The sequence below is a fragment of the Colias croceus genome, chromosome 29 (assembly GCF_905220415.1).
Source record: "Colias croceus chromosome 29, ilColCroc2.1".
NCBI lineage: Eukaryota > Metazoa > Arthropoda > Insecta > Lepidoptera > Pieridae > Colias > Colias croceus.
Window position 1 is genome coordinate 5011981 of NC_059565.1, and position 27325 is coordinate 5039305.

At 33.0% G+C, this 27325-nt stretch overlaps 2 protein-coding genes and 1 long non-coding RNA gene across 4 annotated transcripts in view; 2 read left to right on the top strand and 1 right to left on the bottom strand.

Annotated features, from left to right (window-relative positions):
• The window catches only part of LOC123704445 (fatty acyl-CoA reductase wat-like), a 47131-nt gene extending 39950 nt beyond the window's left edge, over positions 1–7181 (top strand). For both annotated transcript variants that reach the window (XM_045652833.1, XM_045652834.1), the window contains exons 6-11: positions 190–306; positions 823–932; positions 1468–1529; positions 2225–2432; positions 3424–3604; positions 5501–7181. In XM_045652833.1, coding sequence (XP_045508789.1) covers positions 190–306; positions 823–932; positions 1468–1529; positions 2225–2432; positions 3424–3604; positions 5501–5852 — 1030 coding nt within the window. In that variant the 3' untranslated portion in view covers positions 5853–7181. The remainder of the gene's footprint in view (positions 1–189; positions 307–822; positions 933–1467; positions 1530–2224; positions 2433–3423; positions 3605–5500) is intronic.
• A 972-nt stretch (positions 7182–8153) lies between these two features.
• LOC123704276 lies at positions 8154–10907 on the top strand. Its single transcript, XM_045652586.1, has 2 exons — positions 8154–8310; positions 9264–10907. Exons 1-2 carry the CDS (start codon positions 8154–8156, stop codon positions 10871–10873), a joined length of 1767 nt encoding a protein of 588 aa, XP_045508542.1. The 3' UTR covers positions 10874–10907.
• A 725-nt stretch (positions 10908–11632) lies between these two features.
• Positions 11633–12908, bottom strand: LOC123704465. Its single transcript, XR_006753135.1, has 2 exons — positions 12686–12908; positions 11633–11750 (listed from the first exon to the last, which is right to left on the bottom strand). It is a non-coding gene; the product is annotated as an uncharacterized LOC123704465 (long non-coding RNA).
• Positions 12909–27325: the final 14417 nt, after the last annotated feature.

Here is a 27325-nt window from a genome sequence, read left to right on the forward strand (position 1 = left end):
TATATGAAGTGGAAACTACGGAACTTAAGGAGAAAATAGACTCCTTAAATCTCGCGTTAAATCAAATATAAGACAATAAAATCATCAAAACCAATTCATTAGTTTAGCGTGAAACAGCAAACAGACAACCTTCCAAACTTACAATTATAATATTATATGAATTATGAAATGTATTATATTTTATTACAGTAATTGCACACAAAAAGAGATTGAAGAGAGGTTCTACGACAGTCCGCTAGATGGCGATAAGCTGATAGACCTTGTAGAAAATATGGACGAAAATGTCATCAAAAACATCACTCCAGGGTATGTATTTATCTTTATTAAAATAATAGAACATTTACACATAATTTAAATGACTAAAAAATGAAATTTTCCACACCAAGAAATTTATTTTTAAAAACACATATTACGTATTATATATGCATAATATTCATGTTTGTATGTATGGGTATGCACCCACACATACATAATATTACAACATGAATATTATAATAAAACATAACTTTGTGATTTTTTTTAAAATACTAAGCGGCATTAATACAATATAATATAACATTACTATTAAAAAAATCCTATTTTTTGTTATTTTGAACTGTTTTGAACAAAAGGTGGTGCTTTTGTTCAAAATAACAAATAATAGGCGTTTTTTACCACAAGTACATCAAACTCTATTTATTTCCTAAAAATAATGTACCTAATAATTATAATTTCCAACAGCAATACTAACTATAAACAACTTTGCTCTATCGACAGTAAATATTATAAGATAGGTACTCTATTAAATTTTTTTTATTGTATATATTTATCTTATTTTTTCAGGCTTCTAGGTGACTACCCAAACACATATGCGTATACAAAAGCAGTGGCCGAAGACATAGTCAGGAAGCACTCTACAGGTCTACCTGTAGTATTATTCCGACCATCTATCGGTATGTATTATATTAAACTATTTATTTTATAAGTATTCATTTTAAATTATCATTTTGCTCTGGCAGGATGACAAGACGGGGTGACGAAACCCGCCTTCGGCCTTATGGTCGAAATATTACTAGGTACTTTGAAAATTTCTCATTTAAAAAGCATTTGAAATTTGAATGCTCTAAAACTAAATCAAATGACTAGATGCCGGCAGCTTCGCCTGCGTAACCAAAGAAAATAAATAGTTATGGTCATCATACAAATCACGTTTTTAATATAGCGTCAGTCATTGGTATTCATTACAAATTTATTTATAAAACATTCCATTAGTCAGTTTTAAACCGGGGCCCCAAAATAAGTTTGAGAATCCGGCCTCTGCCGCATCTGTTGTATATTCAAAATTCCAATTAGAAAATGATATGAAAAATTGTGTAAAAAAATAGTGCTGGATTTTGCCCCTGTTTAAAGGCCCCGTTTCCGTATTCTTGTATATTTTAAGACCAGAACTTTTCGAAAAAATGTATTTTTATTGTATTTGTTCAACAGTTATAGCAACAGCCGAAGAGCCTGTGGCCGGATGGATTGACAACGTTTATGGACCGACTGGGGTGAGTTTTTAATCGTCATATTGTTCTATCTTTTCTTATAGTTTTAAGGCATCATAGTGTCAAGTAAAAAAAAGACCAGAAAATAATTTTTAGGTTGTTGTTATCATAATTTCACTTGGTTGCGTGGTAGATGTTACTGATTAGTGATTAGTATAAAGCCGCCTTCTGTGCTCTTTTTAGCACTTAATTTATATTTAATAATTTGCATGGTGCGACGTTATATTATGCCATGTTTATACAAAAATAGAATTAAGTATGAAGTATTGTGGTTTTTCTTTTTGAATTTTGTCTTGGCAGAACAATGTTTTTGAAGTAAAACTTCTTTAGGCACGTTGAGAGTAAATTTTCGAGATCATGTTATGGTAAACAATCACGTTACTAAGGCAACGATTTTGGTAGGTATCTTTGAATTTTCCAAGAAGTTTCACTTCTGAGACGTATGCTCAGCATTTTTTTAAAGTGAAACTTTTATTACATCGTCTCAAACTTTTTGGTATGTGTAGCGCACTTCGTTACGCACGATACGTACAATAATTATCGTACAAATACGATAAATTTTTAGTTAAAAGTCTATAGTGTGAAAAAAAGTTTCACTTTTACCGTGGTTTCATAAAACCACACAACATTTTTTTCTTTATTGAAGAAGAAGAAGAAGAAGTGTCAAATAAATGAATTCGATATTAAAAATCGCGTAGGTGGTGGTGGGCGCGGCGGTGGGGCTGCTGCGCGTGATCAACTGCGAGGTGCGCGCGGCGGCGGACCTGGTGCCGGGCGACATGGTGGTGCGCGCGTGCGTGGCGGCGGCGTGGCGCGCGGCGCGCGGCTACTGCGAGCACGCGCCCGGTGACGCGCCGCCCTTAGTTTACAACTACGTGTCCTCGCCGCGCAACCCGCTCACGTGGCGTGAGTGCTTTTAACCCATTGAGCCCCTAACGGCCCGATCTTTTCTTTTTTTTAGTGGGAATATCTTGCATAGATATCCACGGCCTCCGGGGAAGAGGCCGTGGGTTATGTCGGATTCCTACCGACCAAAACTCCACTGTCCGTCAAGTCACATAAACGACGGGGCCACGGGTATAGGTAGAATTCGTCCGTGACCCGATCTGGACCCCTTTTTTTAAAAAAAAAAAAAGGGGTCCAGATCGGGTCTGGACTCTGGACCCCCAGACAAATGGCTTTCTATTGGCGTAACATTCAATTAAATAGACTACGAATGTATGAGATTGACGCAAGATTGACGTAAGCTGTAAATAAACGTAGCTTACGTCAATCTCATACGTTCACAATCTATTCTATAAAATTTTACGCTAACAGAGCCACTTGTTTAGAGCTACGTGACCACGAAACAATAGATTTTCTATTGTGTCTGTGATTCCAAGGGCTGAGTTATTAAGCTATTGCATAGCTTCTATCGTGGGCCTTGAGCGCGGGGACCGAATCGAGAAATTCCGTAACGAAAAAACCTCACGCTCCCCACTCCGACGGGCGGAGGTGTGGCTTGAAGGCATAGCATGCAATAGCTTTACCGTGACAGTCCCCGAATTCCACACGTCGTTTTTTTATCTAAGAGTGGGCAAACAGGCTTGTAGAGCGCCTGATCGTAGGCGAGTCCACTGCCCTATATAAAGTTTTTATGTTCGATGAGTTCGTTGTTGTCTAGGGAAGAATCTTATGAAAGAAAAACTTTGAGATAAAAATAAAAATAAATGAGAAACGTATATTTAAAATTCACGATCATGTCGAGTACACCTATCATAGTTTTAAGAATACGTACTAAAATGGTTAAAAAATACGCGTATTCACACGATTAACGTTGTCTAGCAATACACTTTCACCCAACACATAAATAAACTCACAATATTGGTGTCAAAATGAAAGCCAAACCACTCCACAGAACAATACATGAAACTGAACGAGATCCAGGGCCTCAAGGTGCCGCCCACACAAGCGCTGTGGTGCTACCTGCTGGTGCTGACGCAGACGGACCTGGCCTACGCGATATACTCCTTCTTCCTGCACTGGGTGCCCGCCTACATTATAGATGCGATCGCTGTTGTTATTGGCAAGAAACCTATGTGAGTACACTTGTGTGAAATAAAGTACAAAACGAAACAGTACAAAAAAATGATGTGTGGTTTTATGAAACCACGGTAAAAGTGAAACTTTTTTCACACTATAGACATTTAACTAAAAATTATCGTATTTGTACGATAATTATCGTACGTATCGTGCGTCACGCGTAAGTAGTGATAGTTTGAGACGATGTAATAAAAGTTTCACTTTAATAAAAGTATGATAATATTATGTTAAATAGGTGATTATCGCTTACTAGCTGCTCCACGCGGTTTCACCCCCGTGGCTCCCGTCCTGTTGGTCGTAGCGTGATGATATATAGCCTATAGCCTTCCACGATAAATGAGCTATCTAACACCGAAAGAATTTTTCAAAATCGGACCAGTAGTTCCCGAGATTAGCGCGTTCAAACAAACAAACAAACTCATCAGCTTTATAATATTAGTATAGACTAGCTTCCGCCCGCGACTCCGTCCGCGCGGATGTCGGTCTTCGCGTGGATGGTTTATTTCTTCATTTTGAGTAACTCTGACAATGATATCTTATAAATATATATTGGACCCAAATACGGCTAGGCCTATAATAATACGCAACGTGTGTTCGCGGTTCTACAGAACAACGTCTATGGATAAAACTGAAAAGATTAATTTTTTTCTACGTATTTTATTTAAAAAGTATCCTATTATACGCCCAGGATAATAAGGTATAATTATACCAAGTTTCATCGAAATCGAACCGTTAGTTTTCACGTGATGCAGACAGACAGACAGACAGATAGACAGACAGACAAAAATTTTTTTAAACACATATTTGGGTTTGGTATCGATCCAGTAACACCCCCTGGTATTTATTTTTTCAATATTTTCAACTTATTTTCAATGTACAGAATTGACCCTTCTACAGATTTATTATAATATTATGTATAGTTACAAATACAATGAAATGAGATGACAGAGAGAATTATGAGTTTAATGAATAAACCAATTTACGGTGAAAACAATATTAATATGTTAATTATTATTATTATGCATACAATATATTTTATTCCAATAAGAACGACCGCTCGCCACACTGGACACGTCCGCTCGCATCAAAATTCATAAATTTTATGCGTCGCGCGGCGCTTTTTTTTTTTTTTTTTTTTTTTTGTGTGGTGTTTCTCAATCGCGCGGCGCGGATCGCAGTCCTTATATAGGAGTCGTGGCAGGCGTGGCATCGTGCGGCTCTCGTGTGACGCAAACGGTTCAAGCCAAATCCGACTTTCGGAGCTACATGTTACGGCGCTGAATCCACTGCGGTATAGAACAACGTCTATGGATAAAACTGAAAATTTTAGTTTATTTTTTTTTCTACGTATTTTTCCAGGATAAAAAGTATCCTATTTTACGCCCAGGATAATAAGGTATAATTATACCAAGTTTCATCGAAATCGAACCGTTAGTTTTCACGTGATGTCTTCACATACAGACAGACAGACAGACAGACAGACAGACAGACAGACAGACAGACAAAAATTTTTTTAATCACATATTTGGGTTCGGTATCCATCCAGTAACACACCCTGCTATTTATTTTTTCAATATTTTCAATGTACAGAATTGACCCTTCTACAGATTTATTATATGTATAGATAAGCGACTTGAAAACGGCTAATTATTCGTATGAGTAAGAAAAATCTGTAATAAAGATAGTTTTGTTACGATTCAAAAATGCTCTACCGAATTTAAAAATACTGTTTCCATTATAATATACATTAATTACACCCTTTTGCTTGTTAAAAGGACATTAAAAAGTAGTTAAAAATGTTTATGACATGATTTGCGCCATAATATACAGCTTCCTTGCAACGTGAAACACACACATACAACAATATTGTTAATGTTATTTTCCTTGCACAGGTTGAAAAAAGCGTACAGAAAGATTGAGAAGTTCTCAGCAGTGATCAGCTACTTCGCGACCCGACAGTGGAAGTTCAGCAACCAGAACGTGCAGGATCTCTACGGGGAGATGTGCAAAGCTGACAGACACAATTTCAACTTTAACATGGCGGAATTAGACTGGGATTTGTATTTCCACAATCACGTGCGAGGCATTCGATTGTATCTTTTGAAGGATCCCTTGGACACCGTACCGCAGGGCTTGAGGAAACAGAACATGCTGAAATTGGCTAATTACCTACTTATTGCTGTGCTAGGTTTCGTCCTTATACGAGTAATGTGGTGGATCACGAAGCTTGTTGTAGGATTTTAGAGGCCCCGTTTTGGGGGCCTCTTAAATGTTTTTGTAATTATCATGTATGGATAGGAATTGTAAATGTATCTGTAAGTTGAACACAGTAATATTTATTACGGTTATTTGTAGGTAACTAGAATTGCTGATAATGACAAATGGTAAACTAAATTGATGTTACGAATGTATGTTTAAAGATATTTATTTTACTGTATAGGACAGATTATTTATCATATTGTGTTTAACAGGAATTAAAAACTAGTATATATTAAAAAAAATATATAATCTGTGTTACCTGACCTGTAGGTTTTATACGGATACAGTGTTTTATTGGTAAAAAAAACATGCTTAAATCAGTATCTCGATAACATTCTGTCTCTTTAGTTTTTAATATTCGGAGATGGCAGTATATATTATTTATTTAACACACTTGGATATTTAAAAATCAACTCTTAATTAATAGGAATGGGTGTGAATATGCAATATTTAATAACCAGGAAGTAATTTGTGTTTATAATTATATTAAATACTTAAATTAAGGCCGGTGTAGGCTCGGTCTATGAAGGTTGTGTAAAAGACTTAATATGTAGATTAACATTAGTTTTTTTATGAGTTACTTGGACTTTGAAATACTTTATCATTATAATATATATCTATCATCAGGTTTAGTAAATATTTAATTTTTTTAAGTTTTTGACACTTTAATTATGTGTCTATGCAACAGAAGACAAAAGCAACAAATTAAAAATCATGAAAATTCAATTAATTATTTTACAAGTGTTGTAACTAATACGACTTTTTATATGCTAATAAGTATGACGTCACATGCTTAGAACATATTATGTACATACATTTTTAGATATAGCTCAATCTATGCTCTATGGTGGTGTTATTATGTGTCTATGGGTGATAGTTCATCTACAATATCTATAAATATAAACATAATTATAGATCTGTCTGTTTGCTCGATTTCGCGGCTGAACCACAGCAACAATTTTGATGAAATTTCGAATGTAATAAATTTGAAATCATTTTTTTTCAATATTTTGTTTAAATAAGTAGTTTAATTGTTTAGAAAATGAAAGAAAGTTTTTATCTTTTCGTTTATTATATTTATAACTTTCTATTGCAATATTTTTTGAACCGATGGTAACAACTTCAAACTCAAACATTTATTTATTCAATTAGACTTCTTCTAGAAGCACTTTTAAATCGTCATAACATAGGTTTACTATTTACCACTGGTTGGGAAATTAAATATTCTATTTATTCATATAACGGTGCATTTACATCAAACGAGCGAAAGGTCATTCTAACCCCACTATGTCAAATAATTTAGTGTAAACAGGCGTAGAGCATAATTTCGTTGTTCTTAGTGCGTTTAAAAAGATTCTATGCAATGTTCTAATACTGAACAACTCTGAATACGTTTCTTTTACACTAAAAGATCACGAAAAAATGCTCTAGCAGCTAGCTCTATGTTCGTTTGATGTAAATGTACCGTAAGAAGAAAGAAAGTCCAGGGCCAGATTGAAACTCATAGAGCCCCAATTTATAATAAATCTTTATTGTGATACTTTTGCTCAGTAATGTTTAAGGTGTTATTATTATGTTTAAATTAAGTATATTAATTGCCATTTTATTGTAATAAAGATGATTTATAATAATTTTGTGTTTTATTTTCACGCCTACAATTACTATACTATACCTATAACTCATCAAATAAATACAATTATTTTTATACTTTTTCACACGCTATTTACTCAAACATTCATTTTATCAACTAGATTTTACTTAGAAGCGCTTTTGAAGTGTCAAAATACGAAAAAGAAATAATTTCCAAACGACCGGGCCAATTTCAAAACTAGCTTTCTGTCCGCGGCTTCGTCCGCTGTACCTATTAACTTAAAAAAATATACTTAAAGCTTCCTCTTGAACTCTTTATCTAATAAAAATACATCAAAATTGTACCTATGTAGTTTTAAATACCTAAGCATACATAGGGACAGCTGCAGCGGGATGACTTATTTTATTTAGTTATGTACTTCATTATCTTATTTTATCATATTATGATTCTAAGATATGAATTTATTTGTTCTTTGTGTTTTCATAACATAATCAAATATGATTATTAAAAAAAATAATAAAAGAGACACTCCACAAAGCACTCTTTCCGACCACAGCTTACAAATAAAAAAATCAACAAAACGTCATAAAAATGTACATGACATGACCATTTACAAATATATTCTGATCGTATTTATTTTTGATAATTTACATATAATAAAATCTGATTCAGGTATTATAGTTTTAGATAAAGGTATGAATATATCTCCTTGTGGTATTGGTTTGGAGTTTTTTGTGGTGTTAAATGCAAAGGAAGATAACAATGTGGAATTGAATGGAGACCAATGTTTGGTGGATGATGATGGTGGAGTTCTTGATATTATTGGCAGTTGCAATGGATTTATTCCTGAAGGTAATGTCCTTATCATGATAGAATAAAATAAGAGCCAGCGCGCACGAGCAACTTTGTCTCCGCAACTATTTTGTCTCTCCCATCAATTGTATGGGGAGTTGCGTCGCTCCGTGCGCGCACTTTCATACTAGCCCATGGGTGGGAGAGACAAAATAGTCTTTCCCACCCATGGGCTATTTATAATCTCCGCAACTATTTTGTCTCTCCCACCCATGGTCTAGTATGAAAGTGCGCGCACTTAGCGACGCAACTCCCCATACAATTGATGGGAGAGACAAAATAGTTGCGGAGACAAAGTTGCTCGTGCGCGCTGGCTCTAAAGAAACATTTGTTACATGCAAAAGTTTGTCTATCTGTCACGCCAGCCGTGGCATTGTAGAACGGTGCATTTACATCAAACGAACATAAAGCTAGAGGTGGCTAGCAAGAGCATTCTCCCGTGATCTTTCAAGTGTTTACGAAAATTCAGTGTTGTTCAGTATTAGAACATTGCAAAGAATCTTATAAAGCGCACTAAGAACAACGAAAGAATGCTCTACGCCTGTTTACACTAAAATAATTTGACAAACTGGGGTTAGAATAAGCATTTGCTCGTTTGATGTAAATGCACCGGAAGATGAAAGCCTTTGTTAGTGGATAAAGCCGCGAAGCACAGATAATAAATAATTAAAAATCAACAAATGGTTTACATATATTGAACGCACAACATAACATTATTATTTTGTTATGTACATATAATATAAGAAAATAACTCACTATTCAAATTTTAGTGTAAATTATATTTTAAATATGTCGAAAAATACTTTATTTCAGCTTTATAATTTATATTTATTAGTAGTAGTATAAGTGTATTTTATGTGAGAATAATATAATTTCTCAGATTTGTTAAGTTAAAAAAGTCTATGGAAAATTACATAATTATTAACGCCTTCTCGATAAAAAATCTATTTCAGGTACAAAAAGAACATTTTCTCTAATAGCTCCCATTATAAACCCGTATCAAAGACGAGGATATTGCTCCATCTACGTTGATTCTAAATCATCTCGCAAACAAACAAACAAGAGAGAAATAGTCAACATCAATTTTGATACAACAGTCAAACATACAGACCCTAATAATCCAAATCTGAAAGTTTGTAAAGAGAAAGACGAAGACCCTTTAAACAATTGCGCACCAGTTGACTGTGATAGTTTTTATAACGGAAAAAGGTCTTACTACCATCCAAAATATAAACGTTGCATAGCACAGCCTCAATGTATTTCAACAAAAGAAACTCCCGATGTTATTTATAATCCTAATTCTAACGAATGTATAGAAGATTCTATAACACAGGAAGATATCGATTTCATTAAAGAAATAGACGCAAAACCAAGGCTTGCGAAAGACGTTCTTATTTTACAAAATCTGCATAATAATTCGGATGTTGTAGAATCTTATGTGAATGCAGATGAACTTAAAAGGAGAGCTAAGAATAAAACCAAGACCTTAACAAAAGAGGAAATACCAGATGAGTATTATATTAAAGTACTAATGAAAGACTGCTTTGTGGGTCATAAAGCACCGTTGTTTATCTTAAGTCTAGTTATATCTATACAGTGTTGCCTTATCTGCGTCATGATGTACTGTTTGACCAAAACCTGTGGCTGTTTCAAAGATAAGAAAGTGGTAAGAAAGTTTTTCAACTACCACCAAGACGTATCAGTCACGACACCACTAATAAACACTAGTAACATAGATACAGAGACGACTGACTATCAATTCTTCAGCGAATCATCTAAGGTTGATCAGAAAATCAAGTGTTACAAGGCCTGTCAGAAAGAGATAACCAAAAATGTAAGGCCAAGTATGTCCGATGATATACTATCAAAATGTTTGAATCGACGAGATTGGGGCAAGCATACTAGATCTGATATCATTCAGGAAATAAACGAAACCAATGATAAAGAAAAAGTAATAGCCAATGATGATAAAACTGAAGTTAAAGTGATGTTCGAAGAGAAAGAAGCTAAAAATTCTACTAATTCAGAAGTAAATAAGAAGAAAACGTCAGACAAAAACGTTGAAGCGAACTGGTCGTCTGAACGCGAACTTAAATGCCATAGTTACAATGTAGGTGACTCTAACATCACAGGCTTTATATCCAACCAGCCCAAAACTACACGATACATTACCGAACAACCCAGAAAAGGTACAATATCTTTGTCAACAGCGAAAGGCGCTCAGGCCTATTTCTCTAACGATTCCATAGACGACTTCCTATCCGAGCGAGGCATGATCTATTTAGCAGGAGAGAATGTGTCCAAATATACATTTACAGATTCTAGTGAATTAAAACCATCTAGTTCGTCTGTATCGAGCAAAACGTCGAAGAACTTTGTGAAACATGTCCTGTCTTTGATACAGAAGAAGCCTAGAGGGCATTCGTCTGATCCAGGAGGAAAAAAAGATCCTTTAGATGTTGAGTTGCTCCACATGTCAAAGGCTACGGTGTATTCGTCTAGTGATGATTCGGAATATAAGAAGAGATTTAGGAAACAGAAGGAGTCGAAAACATCGTTGTGATTTGGTTTAGGTGTAATAAAGTATTTTAATTGTGTGTGTGGTTTTTTTTTATGATGATTCCCTACATAGTATAAAACAAAATCGCTTACCCTTCGCGACCGCTTCAAGCCGTCAACTGCATGACGAAATTCCACTGTGCCGTTGACGGCTCGCGAGCGGTCGTGAGGCATACACTAACTGCTCGAGCCGTTGACTGCGCTAGAGCCGTCGACGGCTCCCTATACCCCTGAAAATCAATGACTTGACTAGTCAAAAAAATCAACGGCTCGAGCGGTTGGTAGCGACGGCTCGAGCGGTCAACAACCGACGGCTCGAGCAGTTGACGCCGACCGCTCGAGCCGTCCGTGTACGTCGCTCAGCCGTTAACTGCTCGAGCGGTCCGTGTACGGCCGCCCTTAGAGTGATTCTTGAAGAAGGTTTTAGTATAGGTATAATTAATTATCTTTTACAGTTTAGACAAAGCGTTCGTAGCCGCAGGCAGAAAGCTAGATAGAAATGACATCAGTTGAGTAAACTAAACTTATTTGAAATTTACTCTCAATATTAGATAATACTAGCTTTCCGCGGCTTCACTCGCATAGTTCCCGGGATAAAACCTATCCTATGTTAATCCAAGTTATCATCTATATATTATGTGCTAAATTTCATTGTAATCGGTTCAGCAGTATTTGCGTGAAACGAACTCTACACAGGTTATTGTCTGAGTTTGAGTTTGATAAAAGTATCAAAGGTAACAAGAAATAAAACACAAAACATAATATTCAATAATTTATTTCCTGTCTAAGTGCATAAGAGGATCGTTTTCAGGGCAGATGCAGGGCGGGCAGAGTGTAGACGTTTCTTCCGTGGGCGGCGTCACATAGCGGGGTGGGGTCACCTGGAATATAATATAATTAACTAGATTTCCGCCCGCGGCTTCGCCCGCGTTTTCAAAGGAAGACCCGCTTAGTTCCCGTTCCCGTGGGATTTCCGAGATAAAACCTATCCTATGTGTTAATTCAAGTTACCCTTTATATGTGTGCTAAATTTCATTGGAATCGGTTCAGTAGTATTTGCGTGAAAGAGTAACAAACACATCCTCACAAACTTGCGCATTTATAATATTAGTAGAATAGGGTTATATTCCTACATATGGAAATCTGAAGCGTGAGCATGAAAAGTATCATCAAAGTATATTAGTATCGTAATCGAGAGCACGACTGAATTACTAGCTTTAGGCGCGCGGCTTCGCCCGCGTTGTCTAAAACTTAATAAATTGTAATTGAAAACACTACTGCATACAGACTTTTCACTACATAGTATAAAACACAGTCGCTTTCTCTGTCCCTATGTACGCTTAAATCTTTAAAACTACGCAACGGATTTTTAATAGATAGATTCATTCTCGAGGAAGGTTTTAGTAGGTATATAATTTACTAGCTGCTCCACGCGGTTTCACCCCCGTGGCTCCACTCCTGTTGGTCGTAACGTGATGATGTACCCTATAGACTTCCTCGATAAATGAGTTATCTAACACCGAAAGAATTTTTCAAATCAGACCAGTAGTTCCCGAGATTAGCGCGTTCAAACAAACAAACTCTTCAGCTTTATAATATTAGTATAGATTAGGTTTTAGACAAAGCGGGCGAAACCGCGGGTGGAAACCTAGTATGTAGTATACCATCATACAGTGTTGCGACGTGCCGCCACGGCATGTGTCGCCAGAAATCGGTTTAACGTTCGCCTCTTAATGGATGTTACACATAAAAAACCTCCAAATCCGTTCCGTAGTAGATTGTATTTCCCAAAATGAAAAACCAATACACAAATTACCTTAATTTTCGGAAAATGTATATTGCCTATAAGTTTGAATCTTGGTAGAGGGCCTCTGGTCAGACACATACACTGAAAAAATACATTACATATAATATAATTTATGAACTAACAATATGAAGTTTCAAATTATTACTGTACTACGTCTTTTGTGAAAGCTCTTTAAAAGTAGGTCATTGTAAATACTTATTATTTTTCGAGTCATGAAACTGTAGAAATTATAAAAAATAATAACTTACTCCGGGCTGTAATAAAAATGTATTAATAATATTAATAGAAAAAAACTTCGTAAGTAAAGTTAAACGCAAGTTAATTAAAAAAAATATGTTACTACATAATAATATAATATACAAACATAACTTAATAGCTAAGGAACCCACTAAAATATATATGTTTTCTTTTATATATTTATTTATTTAGTAGTAAGTACTTACTTTCTGAAATTCATTGAAATAAAAAGGTCATTACTTGTATAAAATAAAACACACATTCACAATTCACAATAAAAATAACATATAGGTAGTTTTCAATAAAAAAAATACTTACAGATCTTGGCTATAAATGTAGAGAAAACAAATTACTTATTTGTATTTTTTTTAATATAAATTAGGAATAAAAAATTTAAAGAATATATTAAGGTTTACTTACACGTGTCTAAAATTCAATTAAAATTCGTGAAAAAATATTAAACATGTTTTTTTTTTGTTATTTTATTTATTAAAAATAGTTATTTATTTACTTACAAAATACTGGAATTTTGAAAGGGTTTTGTTTATTATTAGGTTAGTAATTTATAATTAGTTATTATGTGCGAATAATTTTTTTAAGTAGGTAGGTACAACTTACTGTAATCTGTAATTTGTTTAATTTTTGTGATAATTAGGTAGGTTTTATTTTCACGAAATTATCCTATTTATATTATAAAAAGAATCGTTTAGGATACCTATTCCTAAAAAATTCAATGTATTGTCATCACTTTTTTATTATTTTAATTAATTACGTATCTGATCTAAGAGTTCGTACAGACGAACGGCAAATTGTGACGTTGACGTCGACGTCGTCGACGATGCCGTCGTCATGTGGAGACGGCTGAAATAACCTCTGTCGTTCACAACTTGCCGTTCGTCTGTAAGAACTCTTACACAAACAAAAATATAATAACTTAATTCTAACTAAGAACATTTAATTTTTTACATACCCATTTCTAGATACAAAAACAAATCGTATTATTAATTTGCTATTATATTATAGCTGGGTACCTATTTGGGTATATTGAATTATATAACACTTAAATTAAAAGCAATATTAATTTGATATTTAATGAAAAATAATGACTAGATTTACCTCAGTCTGAAACAGAGAAATAATAATCAGAATATTTTCATTTGAAATTACAAAAGTAGTAGGTACCTACATAATATTATGTAATACATACTAGATTTCCGCCCGCGACTTCGCCCGCGTTTTCAAAGAAAAACCCGCATAGTTCCCGTTCCCGTGAGATATCCGGGATAAAACCTATCCTATGTGTTAATCCAAGTTACCTACCCTCTAAATGTGTCCTAAATTTCATTGTAATCGGTGCAGTAGCATTTGCGTGAATGAGTAACAAACATACAAACATACGTACATCCATCCTCACAAACTTTCGCATTTAGTTATAATATTAGTAGGAAGGACAGGATTTATTTCAATTCAACTCACGTAGACTTGCTGAAATAAAATAAAGTTTCATTAATCACAAAAAATATTAATTCATCAAATTCAATATTTAAAGAATCAAAGAAAAACTTATGAACATACCAGTAACTGTAAACGAAAGTATTTTATATTATTGTGTGGTTTTTGAAATATTAAAAAAAAAAATGTTTTTGTCCACTTACACCGCCATTCTGTTAATGTAAAAAAAAGTAAATTTTAATAGTTTCAAAATAATAATATATTTATTAATGTATCAGAACAAAATTATTTGATAATTTAATTCAATCGATTAAAAGATCTAAGTACATACCGCCATCTGTTGAATTATTTGAGAAGCATTAGTAAATATAAATCAAAATATTGCACTATTATAATACTATGTTATGTATTACATTATTCAAACTACGAAAAATAAATATTTAAATAGGAACTAAAAATAACCAACTTACTGTTATCTATAAAAACAAATAATTTATATTTTAATCTTATTATTAAGGGACTAGAAGACAGAAGTATCTAATAATTGTCATGAAATAATGCAAAGATTTTATTTATTACTAGCTTTCCACCCGCGGCTTCACCCGCGCAATCAAAGAAAAACCCGCATAGTTCCCGTTCCCGTGGGATTTCCGGAATAAAACCTATCCTATGTCCCGGGGTAAAAAGTAGCCTATGTCCTTTCTCGGGTATCAAAATATCTCTATACCAAATTTCATGCAAATTGGTTCAATATTTCAAAATTTCAATGGTTCAAAAAAACAGACAGACAGAGTTACTTTCACATTTATAATACATATTAGTATGGATGTAATTGTTAAGCTATTACAAAAAACTACTCTATGATCTATCGGTTCATTAAATTTTTTAACGATTAAAAAAGCTTTAACTGTGTACCTAACAGGCTGTAAACTCAAACTCAAACATTTATTATTTCAATTAGACTTCTTCTACAAGCACTTTTGAATCGTCATTACATATTTTAACATTTACCACCGATTCGGAAAGCAGTATCTATGGAGAAGAATCGGCAAGAAACTCCATAGTTGCTCTGTCAAATAATGATTTTAAAAGTCGATAATGATTTTAAAAGAACAAATACGGAGTTTCTTGCCGGTTCTTCTCAGTAGGAAATGCTTTGAGTTGGAGTAATGTTTGAGTTTGAGTTTATGCCAGACAAATCCGGTGTAATATAGTGATATATTGTAAAAATAAAACATATTAAGGTTATTAAAAATGCTCACATTCAACTGTAAGTAAATTTTATTTATTAATTTACTTTTATATAAAATAAAACACGTAAATTGAATTCGAATTTAATTTATTACTTACAATATCCTGGAAACACAAATCCATATAATAATTAATATTCCAAATAATTTAAATTAATCCTATAGATATCATTTAAAATAAGGCAAACTATATTTATTTTTCACTGGCGGTCCGCCCCGGCTTCGCCCGTAGTACATGTTTACGTTTTCTCCCCTATGATATATAAAAGAGCTAGATACGTTACCCGCTCTCTATTTTGGCAAGAAAAAACTCAGGTAAGTGCCCGAGTTTCACTTAGTCACGCACCATTCACAGTGACGGATTAACCCTTAATCAAATTAAGCAATTGCTTAGGGCATCACGCCTGAGGGGGCACCAGAAGAAGCACAAAAAAAAAATCCGTCCTCAGGGCATCACGTCGTGGAAAAATATACAAAGAAACATCAGACAAATTCTCATTCTTGAATAAAATACCCGATGCCGATAAAATTATGTGTCCCGATCAAACTGCAGAATACAGTCAGCACAGTACAAATCTAGTAAACACATATCCAGAAGACCTTAAGGGTAGGCTCCCTAAATTTTATGTGAATTTGCATTAATATTCTGAAACAGGCACACATACAATCAAAATGGAACTTTAGTTTAAGATTTACTAGGTTTCCGCCCGCGGCTTCGCCCGCGCAGTCAAAGAAAAACCCGCATAGTTCCCGTTCCCGTGGGATTTCCTGGATTGCGTCATTTTCCCGGGATAAAAAGTAGCCTTTCCTTTCTCGGGTATCAAAATATCTCCATACCAAATTTCATGAAAATTGGTTCAGTAGTTTAGGCGTGATTGAGTAACAGACAGACAGACAGAGTTACTTTCCCATTTTTAATATGTATTAGTATGGATTGGGTCTTTTTCTTTCGATGTACAAGACAGTTACGTAATTGTAACATTTTCGCTCGATTCATTTATTATTCAAAAATTATGCCTTTTTTAAGGATTATTACATTTTTTTAAAGATTTACTTGGACTTTATGTCTAAAATAAATGTTAACAGTAAGAAAATAGAGTTTACTATGGAATCCCAAGATTTTTTCTCTAGATCAATTATTACTTAAGTTATAAACGAAATAAGAATTGAGACTTACTTTTCGAGCTCGAACGCGATCAAAGAGCGCATGCGATATTCAGCTTTATTATGGCTGTGTTAGCGTCTAGTACCGTAACCGGTCTCTCAGTGCCAGAAATTATGTTAGGGAGCCTCCTCTTAACACCGAATTAATAACATAAATTCAACAGTTTCATTCATATGTCATATAAAATAAGTTCCAGACCCAGTGATTCGGCTCGCACAAGTTTACATCAAACTCACGCACATTGTATATAAAATAATACATGATGATAAGATTGAATCAGCTTTCCCTAATGTGGAAACAGCCCTGCGTATATTTTTATCGCATATGATTACAAATTGCTCAACGGAACGTTCTTTTTCAAAATTAAAAATATTAAAAAATGAAAAAAGGACAAAGATGATACAAGAAAGGCTCGATAATTTATCGATATTGTACATAGAGTCCGATATGTTAAAAACGTTAGACGTTAATACTATCTTGCGTGAATTCAATGCTCGGAAAAGCCGCAAGGCGCATTTCAATAAATAAATAAATAAATTATGCTTTGGTTTTTATTATTGTCTCACCTACTCCACTTATAACGTAACGTACTTTACGTTACATCTCATCATCTTATTTTACCAAAAACTAATGTTTTTAGGCGGTAAAGGTTTAAAGACCGATTCTAGTTGACATACGGATGGGGGGCCCACAAGCATGAATTGCTTAGGGCATCTAGTAGTCTTAATCCGTCACTGACCATTCAGCGTCGTGGCTGGACGTTCTTTTTGTATTTTAATCGGCAGTTGTTATTACGAAGTACATGAGTGAGACATGTATTATGTCTCGTGCGTGAGAGTGAAAGAGAGAACAACTGTATTGGTGATAATGCGTTAGTAAGTAGGTATGTATTAATTACGCTGTTTTTTAGTGCAATGATGTTGGCGTATGCCGCGTCTACTAGTATACATTGTTTCTCCCCATATGAACCATCCTCGTACTTCAAGGAATATTATAAAAAAATAATTAACGAAATCGGTTCAGCCATTCTCGAGTATTGAGCTTACCAACAATACCAACATATTTAGCAATTCATTTTTACCATGCTGTCTCTAGACGACTAGAAATAATACTGCTTTAAGACATCATGGTACAGGGGCTGAAGGTTCTTTTTAAACAAATGAATTATAACGCGAAAATTAGAAAATTAAACATAAAATATGTGTCATGTCTCTAACTATTTAAAAAAACAAGGGTATACAGAATAATTAATAAATAACAATAAATTAGTGAGCTTATTCTACAAGGGTGCATTTACACCAAACGAGCGAATCGTCATTGTAACCCTACTATGTCAAATTATTTTTAAGTATAAACAGGCGTAGAGCATTCTTTCGTTGTTATTTGTTCTTGAAAAGATTCTATGCAATGTTCTTATACTGAACAACACTGAATACCTACGAGTTTTCGTATGCACTAGAAGATCACGAAATAATGCTCTAGCTCTATGTTCGTTTGATGTGAATGCACCGTTGCATGCAAACTTCATTACATGAGTACACAAACTTAAATTAAATAAGTAGTACATACCTGGCCCTAATAAAGAATAAACAAAAAAAAATAATTTCTTAATTAATTCATTCATTAAAACTATCTTTAATTATTATATTATGTTGAAATTAAAATATCACACAAACCTTAACCTGAAAAGAGATATATATTACTATAGTCTTTATGAATTCTTATTCTTATTATCTATACTAATATTATAAAGCTGAAGAGTTTGTTTGTTTGAACGCGCTAATCTCAGGAACTACTGGTCCGATTTGAAAAATTATTTCGGTGTTAGATAGCCCATATATCGAGGAAGGCTATATAATATCATCACGCTAAGACCAATAGATGCGGAGCAAAGCGGGTAAAACCGCGAAGCGCAACTAGTTACTTATAAAATGAAAGAATATAGGTTCTATAACTTACTGGTTTCTGAAACATAATGAGAATTGTATAAATAAAGCTCATTTTGTACTAAATCTCATCAAAATCTCTTTATTTATGGTATAAAAGATTTTCATATTGACAGTATGTATGTTTTACTTACTCCCTTTGTTCCTGTAACATAATATAGAATAAAACATAAATAAATAAAAGCAAATATTATCTCAATATCATAATATTGTAGACACTTACAGGTGGAAAAGTTTAACAGGCGCCATGAAAAAAATAAAATTTTAATAATTTTCTTGTAGGTAGGTACCTAGTTTTTATAGAAATAAGGTTCAAGGTATCTATATACTAATAAAAATATTATATAGCTGTAGAGTTAGTTTGTTTGAACGCACTAATCTCGGGAAATACCTATTTATATGTTCTGAGCACTGCGGGTAAACCCGCGCAGCACAGCTAGTAGGTTACTAAGAATCTAATATTATAGAGCAAAATGAATTTATTAGTGTAGTAATAATATACAGGGTGTCCCACTATTGGTATACTAAGCGCGAAGGAACTTGTAGTTTTGCATACACTGATCACGTAAAAAATACTAAAACAAAATTAAGTCAAAAAAAATTTGCTAAATTTTTCCTGAAAATCCATATTTTCTTCTCTAGCTTCGCGTAGCTGGCATATAATATAACGCTTCTCTAATGTGAGAATTTTGTCCATGAAAACATAATCTTAAACGCTAGCCGTATGCAAAACTATAACCTCCTTTGAGCTTAGTATACCAACAGTGGGACACTCTGTAGGTATAAATAAAGTCATGTTATGCCTGAAAAAATTACACTGAAAACATTTATGCATGTATAATGTATATGTTTTCAAATAGTTTTGCTACTTGTCCATTACTATCCCATATTTAACACAGGTTAAAAATGCTTCTGTTTTAATTAATTTATTCTAATAACTTACGTAACGATCCTGAAAGATAATTTCATTTTAAAACAAATAAAAACACTTTAAATATAGTTTTGTTTATTCAAAAATTTCACAGTCACTTTGAAAATTACCACAATATTTTTTATAGAGATTTTTTAAAAGTATAACAAATTATTTTATTTTTTTACATCACTGGGAATCGAACTCACACCTAACCACTGCACCACTAGATAATAAATAATATTATACTTATAACTACTTACTGTAAACTGTAATTAAAAAAAACATTATATTATTAATAAAAAATCAACTCTACAGTCAACTTAAACTAATGATACCTTATCCATATTGCAATTTACTACCTACTATTCTATAATCAATATACAATTACTAGGCACGCTGTTTTAGGGTTCCTTACCAAAAGGGTAAAACAAAAAGAAATACTTATTTGTACGGAACCCTGTGTCGCGAGTCCGGTTCGCACTCAACCGATTTTAAAGGCGTGGATATAAGAGTTGGTTTTTACCAATAATGTGCGAGATTGTGTAGCGAGGAATATGTTTGTAAATAACCAATAGTATCGCTTCAAACTTCAAACCAAATGAAGCGATATGATTGGTTCTTTACAAACACATTCCTCGCCACATCCTCGCACATTATTGGTGGAAAAGCTGCCTAAAATTATTATTTATTTATGGATTAAAAATGTTTTTAATCATGTATGTACTTACCACATTCTGCAAAAAATAAATTATTTTTTTTTATTATAGAAACAAATCAACTTATTTTTAAATGATGAAATCTTTTTTTTTTAATCATAATAATATGTGTTCTAGGTAATAGAAAAGCACATACCTCAGGCTGCAATAATTAAAAGGTTTTTTTCATACAATGGAAACAACAATATTAATAAAATTCTGAAGAGAAATATTAGAATGCTGAAGAGTTTGTTTGTTTGTTTGAACGCGCTAATCTCAGGAACTACTGGTCGGAATAGATTTCTTTCGACGTTAGATAGCCCATTTATCGAGGAAGGCTATAATAATTATCATCACACTAAGATCAACAGGAGCGGAGCAATGCGGGTAAAACCGCGGGGTAAGGCTAGTAAGTAGTAAAATGAATAGGTACTCACAGTTGTCTAAAATAATAACATCATACTTTTTAATTTCATTTGTACATTAATTAACTGTATATAAATCTATACTTAATACTTAATCTATTATTATAAAGCTGAAGAGTTTGTTTGTTTGAACGCGCTTATCTCGGGAACTCCTGGACCGATTTGAAAAATTATTTCGGTATTAGATAGCCCATTTATCGAGGAAGGCTATAGGCTATATATCATCACGCTAAGACCAACAGGAGAGGAGCACTGCGGGTAAAACCACGGAGCTAATAATAAATATACGTTCTACTTAGATAATAAATAAATTAAAAAATATTACCTCATCTGGCTGCAAAAATAAATCAGTGAAATTTTAATAATTTTTTCCCTTTTTTCTCTTTTTCACTTTTATTTCATTTTTATTGAGTAGGTACTAGCTTTTCGCCCGAGGCTTCGCCCGCGTGGGATTTCCGAGATAAAACCTATCCTATGTCCTTTCTCGGGTATCAAAATATCTCTATACCAAATTTCATGCAAATTGGTTCAGTAGTTAAGGCGTTATTGAGTAATAGACAGACAGACAGAGTTACATTCGCATTTATAATATTAGTATGGATATAATTTTATTTTATTTACCTGTAACTGAAAATTCCAATATAATGTAAATTTAATACCTTTTATAAAAGAAAAGGAAACTATAATATTATCTATTATTGTATAGAAATCTGCATACAATAGAGATGACAGTTATATTTTCATATCTGTTTACATGGGTTAAGCAACTTAAGCCGGGGTCGGTACATTGATGGGTGGTTGCTAAATGTCAGTAGGTAAGAGAAGTTCAAGAGACAAAAGCTTACTGATTAAATAATGTTTACTTATTATTTATCGTAGACAACACTTAATGTAGACCTCTGAATAAATTATTGTCAGATAGCACCAACATCGTGCCTTCTAGGTAATTTTTTAAACAATTATTTTTAGCGAATCTTCTACAAAATAAAACAAAAAAAAATACTGATTACTATTCAAGACTACTTACTGTAAGCTAAAACGAAGAAATAAATCAACTTTTAACAAATAATTTAAATTTTATTAGCAAACACGACTTTGACCGTTAACATTTTTTAATAGGCAATGTCCAAAGTAAAGTACCTAGTTATTGTAATATGTAATATCAATTTATCATGTAAAATATTATATAAAACTAGCTTACCGCCCGCGGCTTCGCCCGCTTTGTCTAAAACCTAATAAATTATATACCAAAACCTTCCTCTCAAATCACTATATCTATTATAAAAAAACGCATCAAAATCCGTTACGTAGTTTTAAAGATTTAAGCATACGGGACATAGGGACAGAGAAAGCGACTTTGTTTTATACTATGTAGTGGTAAAATTAATAATAAATTAGTTATAATTAATATATTAAATTAATAATATAATATATTAATTATAATTTACTATAATTAAATTTATTAATAAACCGCGACAAACAGACTTTTAAGAGGTACCTTGTACTTAGGTATATTACGGTTCTTATTTATACTGTGTCTCACTTGATTTGAATTTGAAATGTAACAATATCTTCACACTTCTTTGAAGTTAATTAAGTTCATCTTACCACAGCTGTTTCTGTAGCCTGCAACATAAAATTCAAATTATTATTGCAAAGTTTACATCAACATCCACCCGGCGGACTACGGGCAAATTCAAACATTTACCTCAGCTTCAAACTACTCATTCCAAAAATCTAATTAAAAACTGTTTTAAAAAACATGAATATTCTTACATTTTCCGAAGCAGACGAATCAGTTACCTGCAAGTATTTAAAAATAATTTTATTTGCACAGAAAACAATAGAAATAAAATATACAACGCGATTTAATTTTAGCCAATTTAATAATAAGTAAGTATTATTATTGAAAATCATTAATTCCAAATATGGAGTCTCTACGGTTCGGCTCTGTAATAACTACCTACTTTCTGAAACGGTGGTAAATGGTAAAACTATGTTATGACGATTCAAAAGTGCGTCTAGAAGAAGTCTAAATGAATAAATAAATGTTTAAGTTAAAAAAATTATTGAAAATACATACATTAATACTAGTAGAATCAGCAGCTGGTGTTGTAGCCTGAAAATATATATAAAAATGAATCGCAAAATGTGTTGGTAAGCGCATAACTCGAGAACGGCTGAACCGATTTCGATAGTTATTCTTTTAATATATTTCTTGAAGTACGAGGATGGATCTTATGTAGAGAAAACGTAAACATGTACCACGGGCGAAGCCGGGGCGGACCGCTAGTAGGTTATAAATATCTATACTAATATTATAAAGCTGAAGAGTTTGTTTGTTTGAACGCGCTTATCTCAGGAACTACTGGTCCGATTTGAAAAATTCTTTTGGTGTTAGATAGCTAGCCCGTTTATTGAGGAAGGCTATATTTTATATCGGTACAATGCAGGTGAAACCGCGCAGCACAGCTAGTTATTCATAATCTTAGACCAATAAAATATTAACATTCTTTATTCTTTTTAGTAGGAAAAGCGCGGGAAAAAGCGGGAAATTTGACATATTAATTTTTTTTTGCGTTTTTTTACTCTTTAACAGATTAAAAATAATTAATAGTTCAATAACACAAGCTATAAAAAAGTAATAATCAAGGAATTCTACTTACAGTGTCTGATGCCTGAAAAAAAATGCATATTGATAATTCAGACTTACTAAAAAAATTTAAAGTTTTTTTTTATACCTACACAATACAACAATAAGTGAAGTTCCATGTCCCTGGTGCCCCTTACCCCTAGTGGGGTAAGGGGCAGTACATCTGTTACACTGATCGATTTTCTTTAGGGACAAGTAGGTGATCAGCCTTCTCTATCCTACCAGACCGAAACATTTTTTTTTCTTCGTCTCCACCGGGAATCGGACCCAGGGCCCCTCGGTGCTACGCTCACGCGTCAACCACTGTACCAAGGAGGCGGTCAATACAACCATAGGTGATACAAATGATTAAAAAATATGAACACTTATAGAGATAAAAATATATTGCGCTCAAAGAAAATTAGACCATGCTGTGCTAGGAATAAACCTAGATAACACGCTAGCGACTATAGACTATTCAACGTCACGCTAGGAATGCTCCTAGCATCCTAATAAATGCGGAAGTCTGTTATTTCTTCACGCCCCAACCACAGAACCGATTTGGATGAAATTTTGGACAGAGATAGATTGAAGGGAGGGAAATTTTTTTTTTCCGGAAATGCCACGGAAACGGAACTATAAGAACCTTTTTTTGATTACGCGGGCGAAGCATTACTGTTTTAAATCTAAGAAACCAAGGTCACCAACTTTGACGTGAAATTTTAAATAATAACTGTCCTATAACAAATCGTCTAATGCATTTTTATTTTTATTTCAATTTATGAAAAATAAGGAATTAGGATTTAGGATGGTTGCAAATAAAACTCATATTATAAAATACGTTTAAATTTTTTAGTTATATTCATACAATCAATATTATAGTATTATACCTACGCCTTGTAATAAAAAAATGTGTGCGTGTACTAGTGTACACACGTAAGAAGTGAAATTTCTTTATGACCTTATTTTTCAAAAAATAATTTACTATATGCAACTTTGCTGAAATACGTCGACTCACGCGTGGTAGGGATAAGAAAAAGATGGCGCGTAACGGAAAAATGTTACACTAAATTTTTTTCCAACCCCGATAAAGAAGTTTCACTTCAAAAAATTAATTTCTAAGCTGACAAAAATTTTAACGTATTTGAGAACTCAGTATACAAAGTGCCCAATAAAAAGCATATTTAACAAAAAGTCATTTACTGCTCTCTGTCTGTCCGTATGAATGTTGAGATCTTTACAACTACGGAACGGATTTTGATGCTGTTTTTTTACTTAAAGAGTTGTTATCAAAGAAGATTTAAGAATGTAATATGTATATAATTTGTAAGTTTGAAACAAGGCAGGTGAGGGCGGAGAGCTAGTGAAGTAAAAACTATACTATGTATTTCATTCTCAAATAATTATTCTAATGCGTTCTTTCCGGACTGTTATCAGGCTAAGTGGCTAGTCATTAAATCGAATGACAAGTTTGTATAATAAATATTGAATACGTTGTAAAAGAGCAGACAATGCCAATAAACAATCTCCTATTAACATAAAACATTTCATACCCCGATAATTGTAACGGCCACGCTTCCACAGCGTTCAATAATATCTTAGCTTGCTTCCGAACCTCTTTCTGTAATGCGTAATTCATTATTATGTCATTTATTGTAATTTTTAAATGATTTCTCGATGATACAATGGTCTCACCAATGAAACTTATAACACAAATCGAAATGAATTCAGCCATCCACCACAATACTAAGGCAATTATAAAGTTTGGGTCTCTACTATCACGGTCGTAACAAACGTAATTCCAAATTGAATTTAATACATATACATATGCAGTAATTACTATAAATAATATATAAATATTGAATACTTTATTGATTAACACACTCACTTCGCCGAGCAAACAGTAAGCCATAGACAACGTTTGTATTTTTATATTTTTGGCGCGAACAGCGATCTGACGTCTGTCATTTTCCCCGCCAAACACAGATAAAAGCTTTTTTATTATATCCAAACGTCCAGAAATTATTTATACATACGTACAGATTGTAAATATCTCGAGTTTTTGCTTGAATACTATGATCAATAAAAATATTGTGCATATGTATCCTAAAACGTTTACTGTATAATAATCTATTACCGACATGTATAACGAAAATATCACAATAAAAACACATATAGCTTTTTTTCTATTTAATTTCTTTTCTACATAAAAATCGCTATTGGTCTGTAACATGTTGTCTATTGTTGATAATTTTTTGAAGATATCTACATAGCTGTTTGAAAATAAGTACGGTGCGATCATTTGTATAATAAATTGAAGCATCAGAAACACACTTGGGGCGGTCGATAGAAAATTGAATTCCAAACCTTCACGCAATACAATTTTTCTTAAATCGAATAAGCCTGTTATATACCAGAGAGTAATGGCACTTACGAATAATACAGAGTATAACTTGTTCGCTAATGTCGGAGCTTTAATATTACCATTCACGTAGGAAAACCGAAACACAGAGAAGCATCTTTCCACGGATATTAATGGCCGTAAGCAATTTAAAACACTTTTCAATTTATCTTGCGATTCCTCCATTTTTAAAGAAAGTAAATATTATAGTAATCTCTCGGTAGTAAATAGGATTTTGACTACTAAAGAATAGTAAATCGTTGTCGATTAAATCGAATTTTTCAATCCAAAACCATTCTCCATATTAATAAAAATGTCTTTGGTTATTTTCACTCTAGCAATATTTAGATTTATATATATTGCACTTGACCTGGATTTGAATTAGGTTTATTTATATCCCTTTGTTCCAAATTATGGAGTTCTATACTCCATAATTCTAAATATAATCTACTGTTTTGTTTAATAAAAAATATCCATTTTTCAGATTCTCAGAAAACAACCATTGTGTGAAAGTCGTACGTAAGATATAATACCGAAGTAAATTGATATTACAATGTAACAATGTTACAAATTACAATTAATGTTATGGAAACACCTAATCACATATGACAATACTGCTCTTTCATTTCTTTTCCACGTAAATGTGCATACATGATACAAATATAGATAATTACTGCTTTCGAACGGTCATCGATAAGAATTTATAATAACATACATTTTATATGTTATGTTCGTGTTTATTTAGTTCTTGATAAATTTGACAAAAAGAACCAATTGTGTATGTATGAAACATTTTAATTAATAAAAAATCGATCAATAGACAGATTGGAAACAGTAATATATTTAAATAATAAATATAATAAACGAATAATGAATAAAAAAGGCGTAGCCCATCACGTCTAATGTCAAAAATATCTACACAGCATATTGGTAGCGAGCTTCGATTCCAATTCCATTTCACTTCGAAAATTAGGTATTAGGAAGCTAAACAAAAAATAGTGCTAGAAAGCACACATGGCATTTGAAGTCACGCTAGGACAATAAAAAAGTCCTGTGAATTGCGACAAGCTAGGATAAAACGTGACGTCACTGTGAGCATTAGGTTATGCTCTTACTGAAAAGACGCGTTGGATCTTTTTATACAAAGTAAAACGTAGGTAAAACTAAAACACAATATTTGTATTTACAAGAATTTTATTTAATTTGCTATATGAATACTACAATCATCATCAAAACAATTTATTTTATGTTTTAAAATTTTTATTAACAAAAAATATACTCTATATTTTACTATCTAATTCATAAAGTCACGCAAACCCCGTGAAATTAGGACAAGACATTAAAGATACAAATTACTACACTAAAAACAACCGACTTCAAAAACGGAAAAGTGAAAATAAAAAAGATTTGATATTATTTACTACATATTATTATTTAGATGTGCCAAAAAGGTAAACCTCGGAGTAATCGGTGTACATACATAAAAAAAATATACCGGCCGAATTGATAACCTTCTCCTTTTTTTGAAGTCGG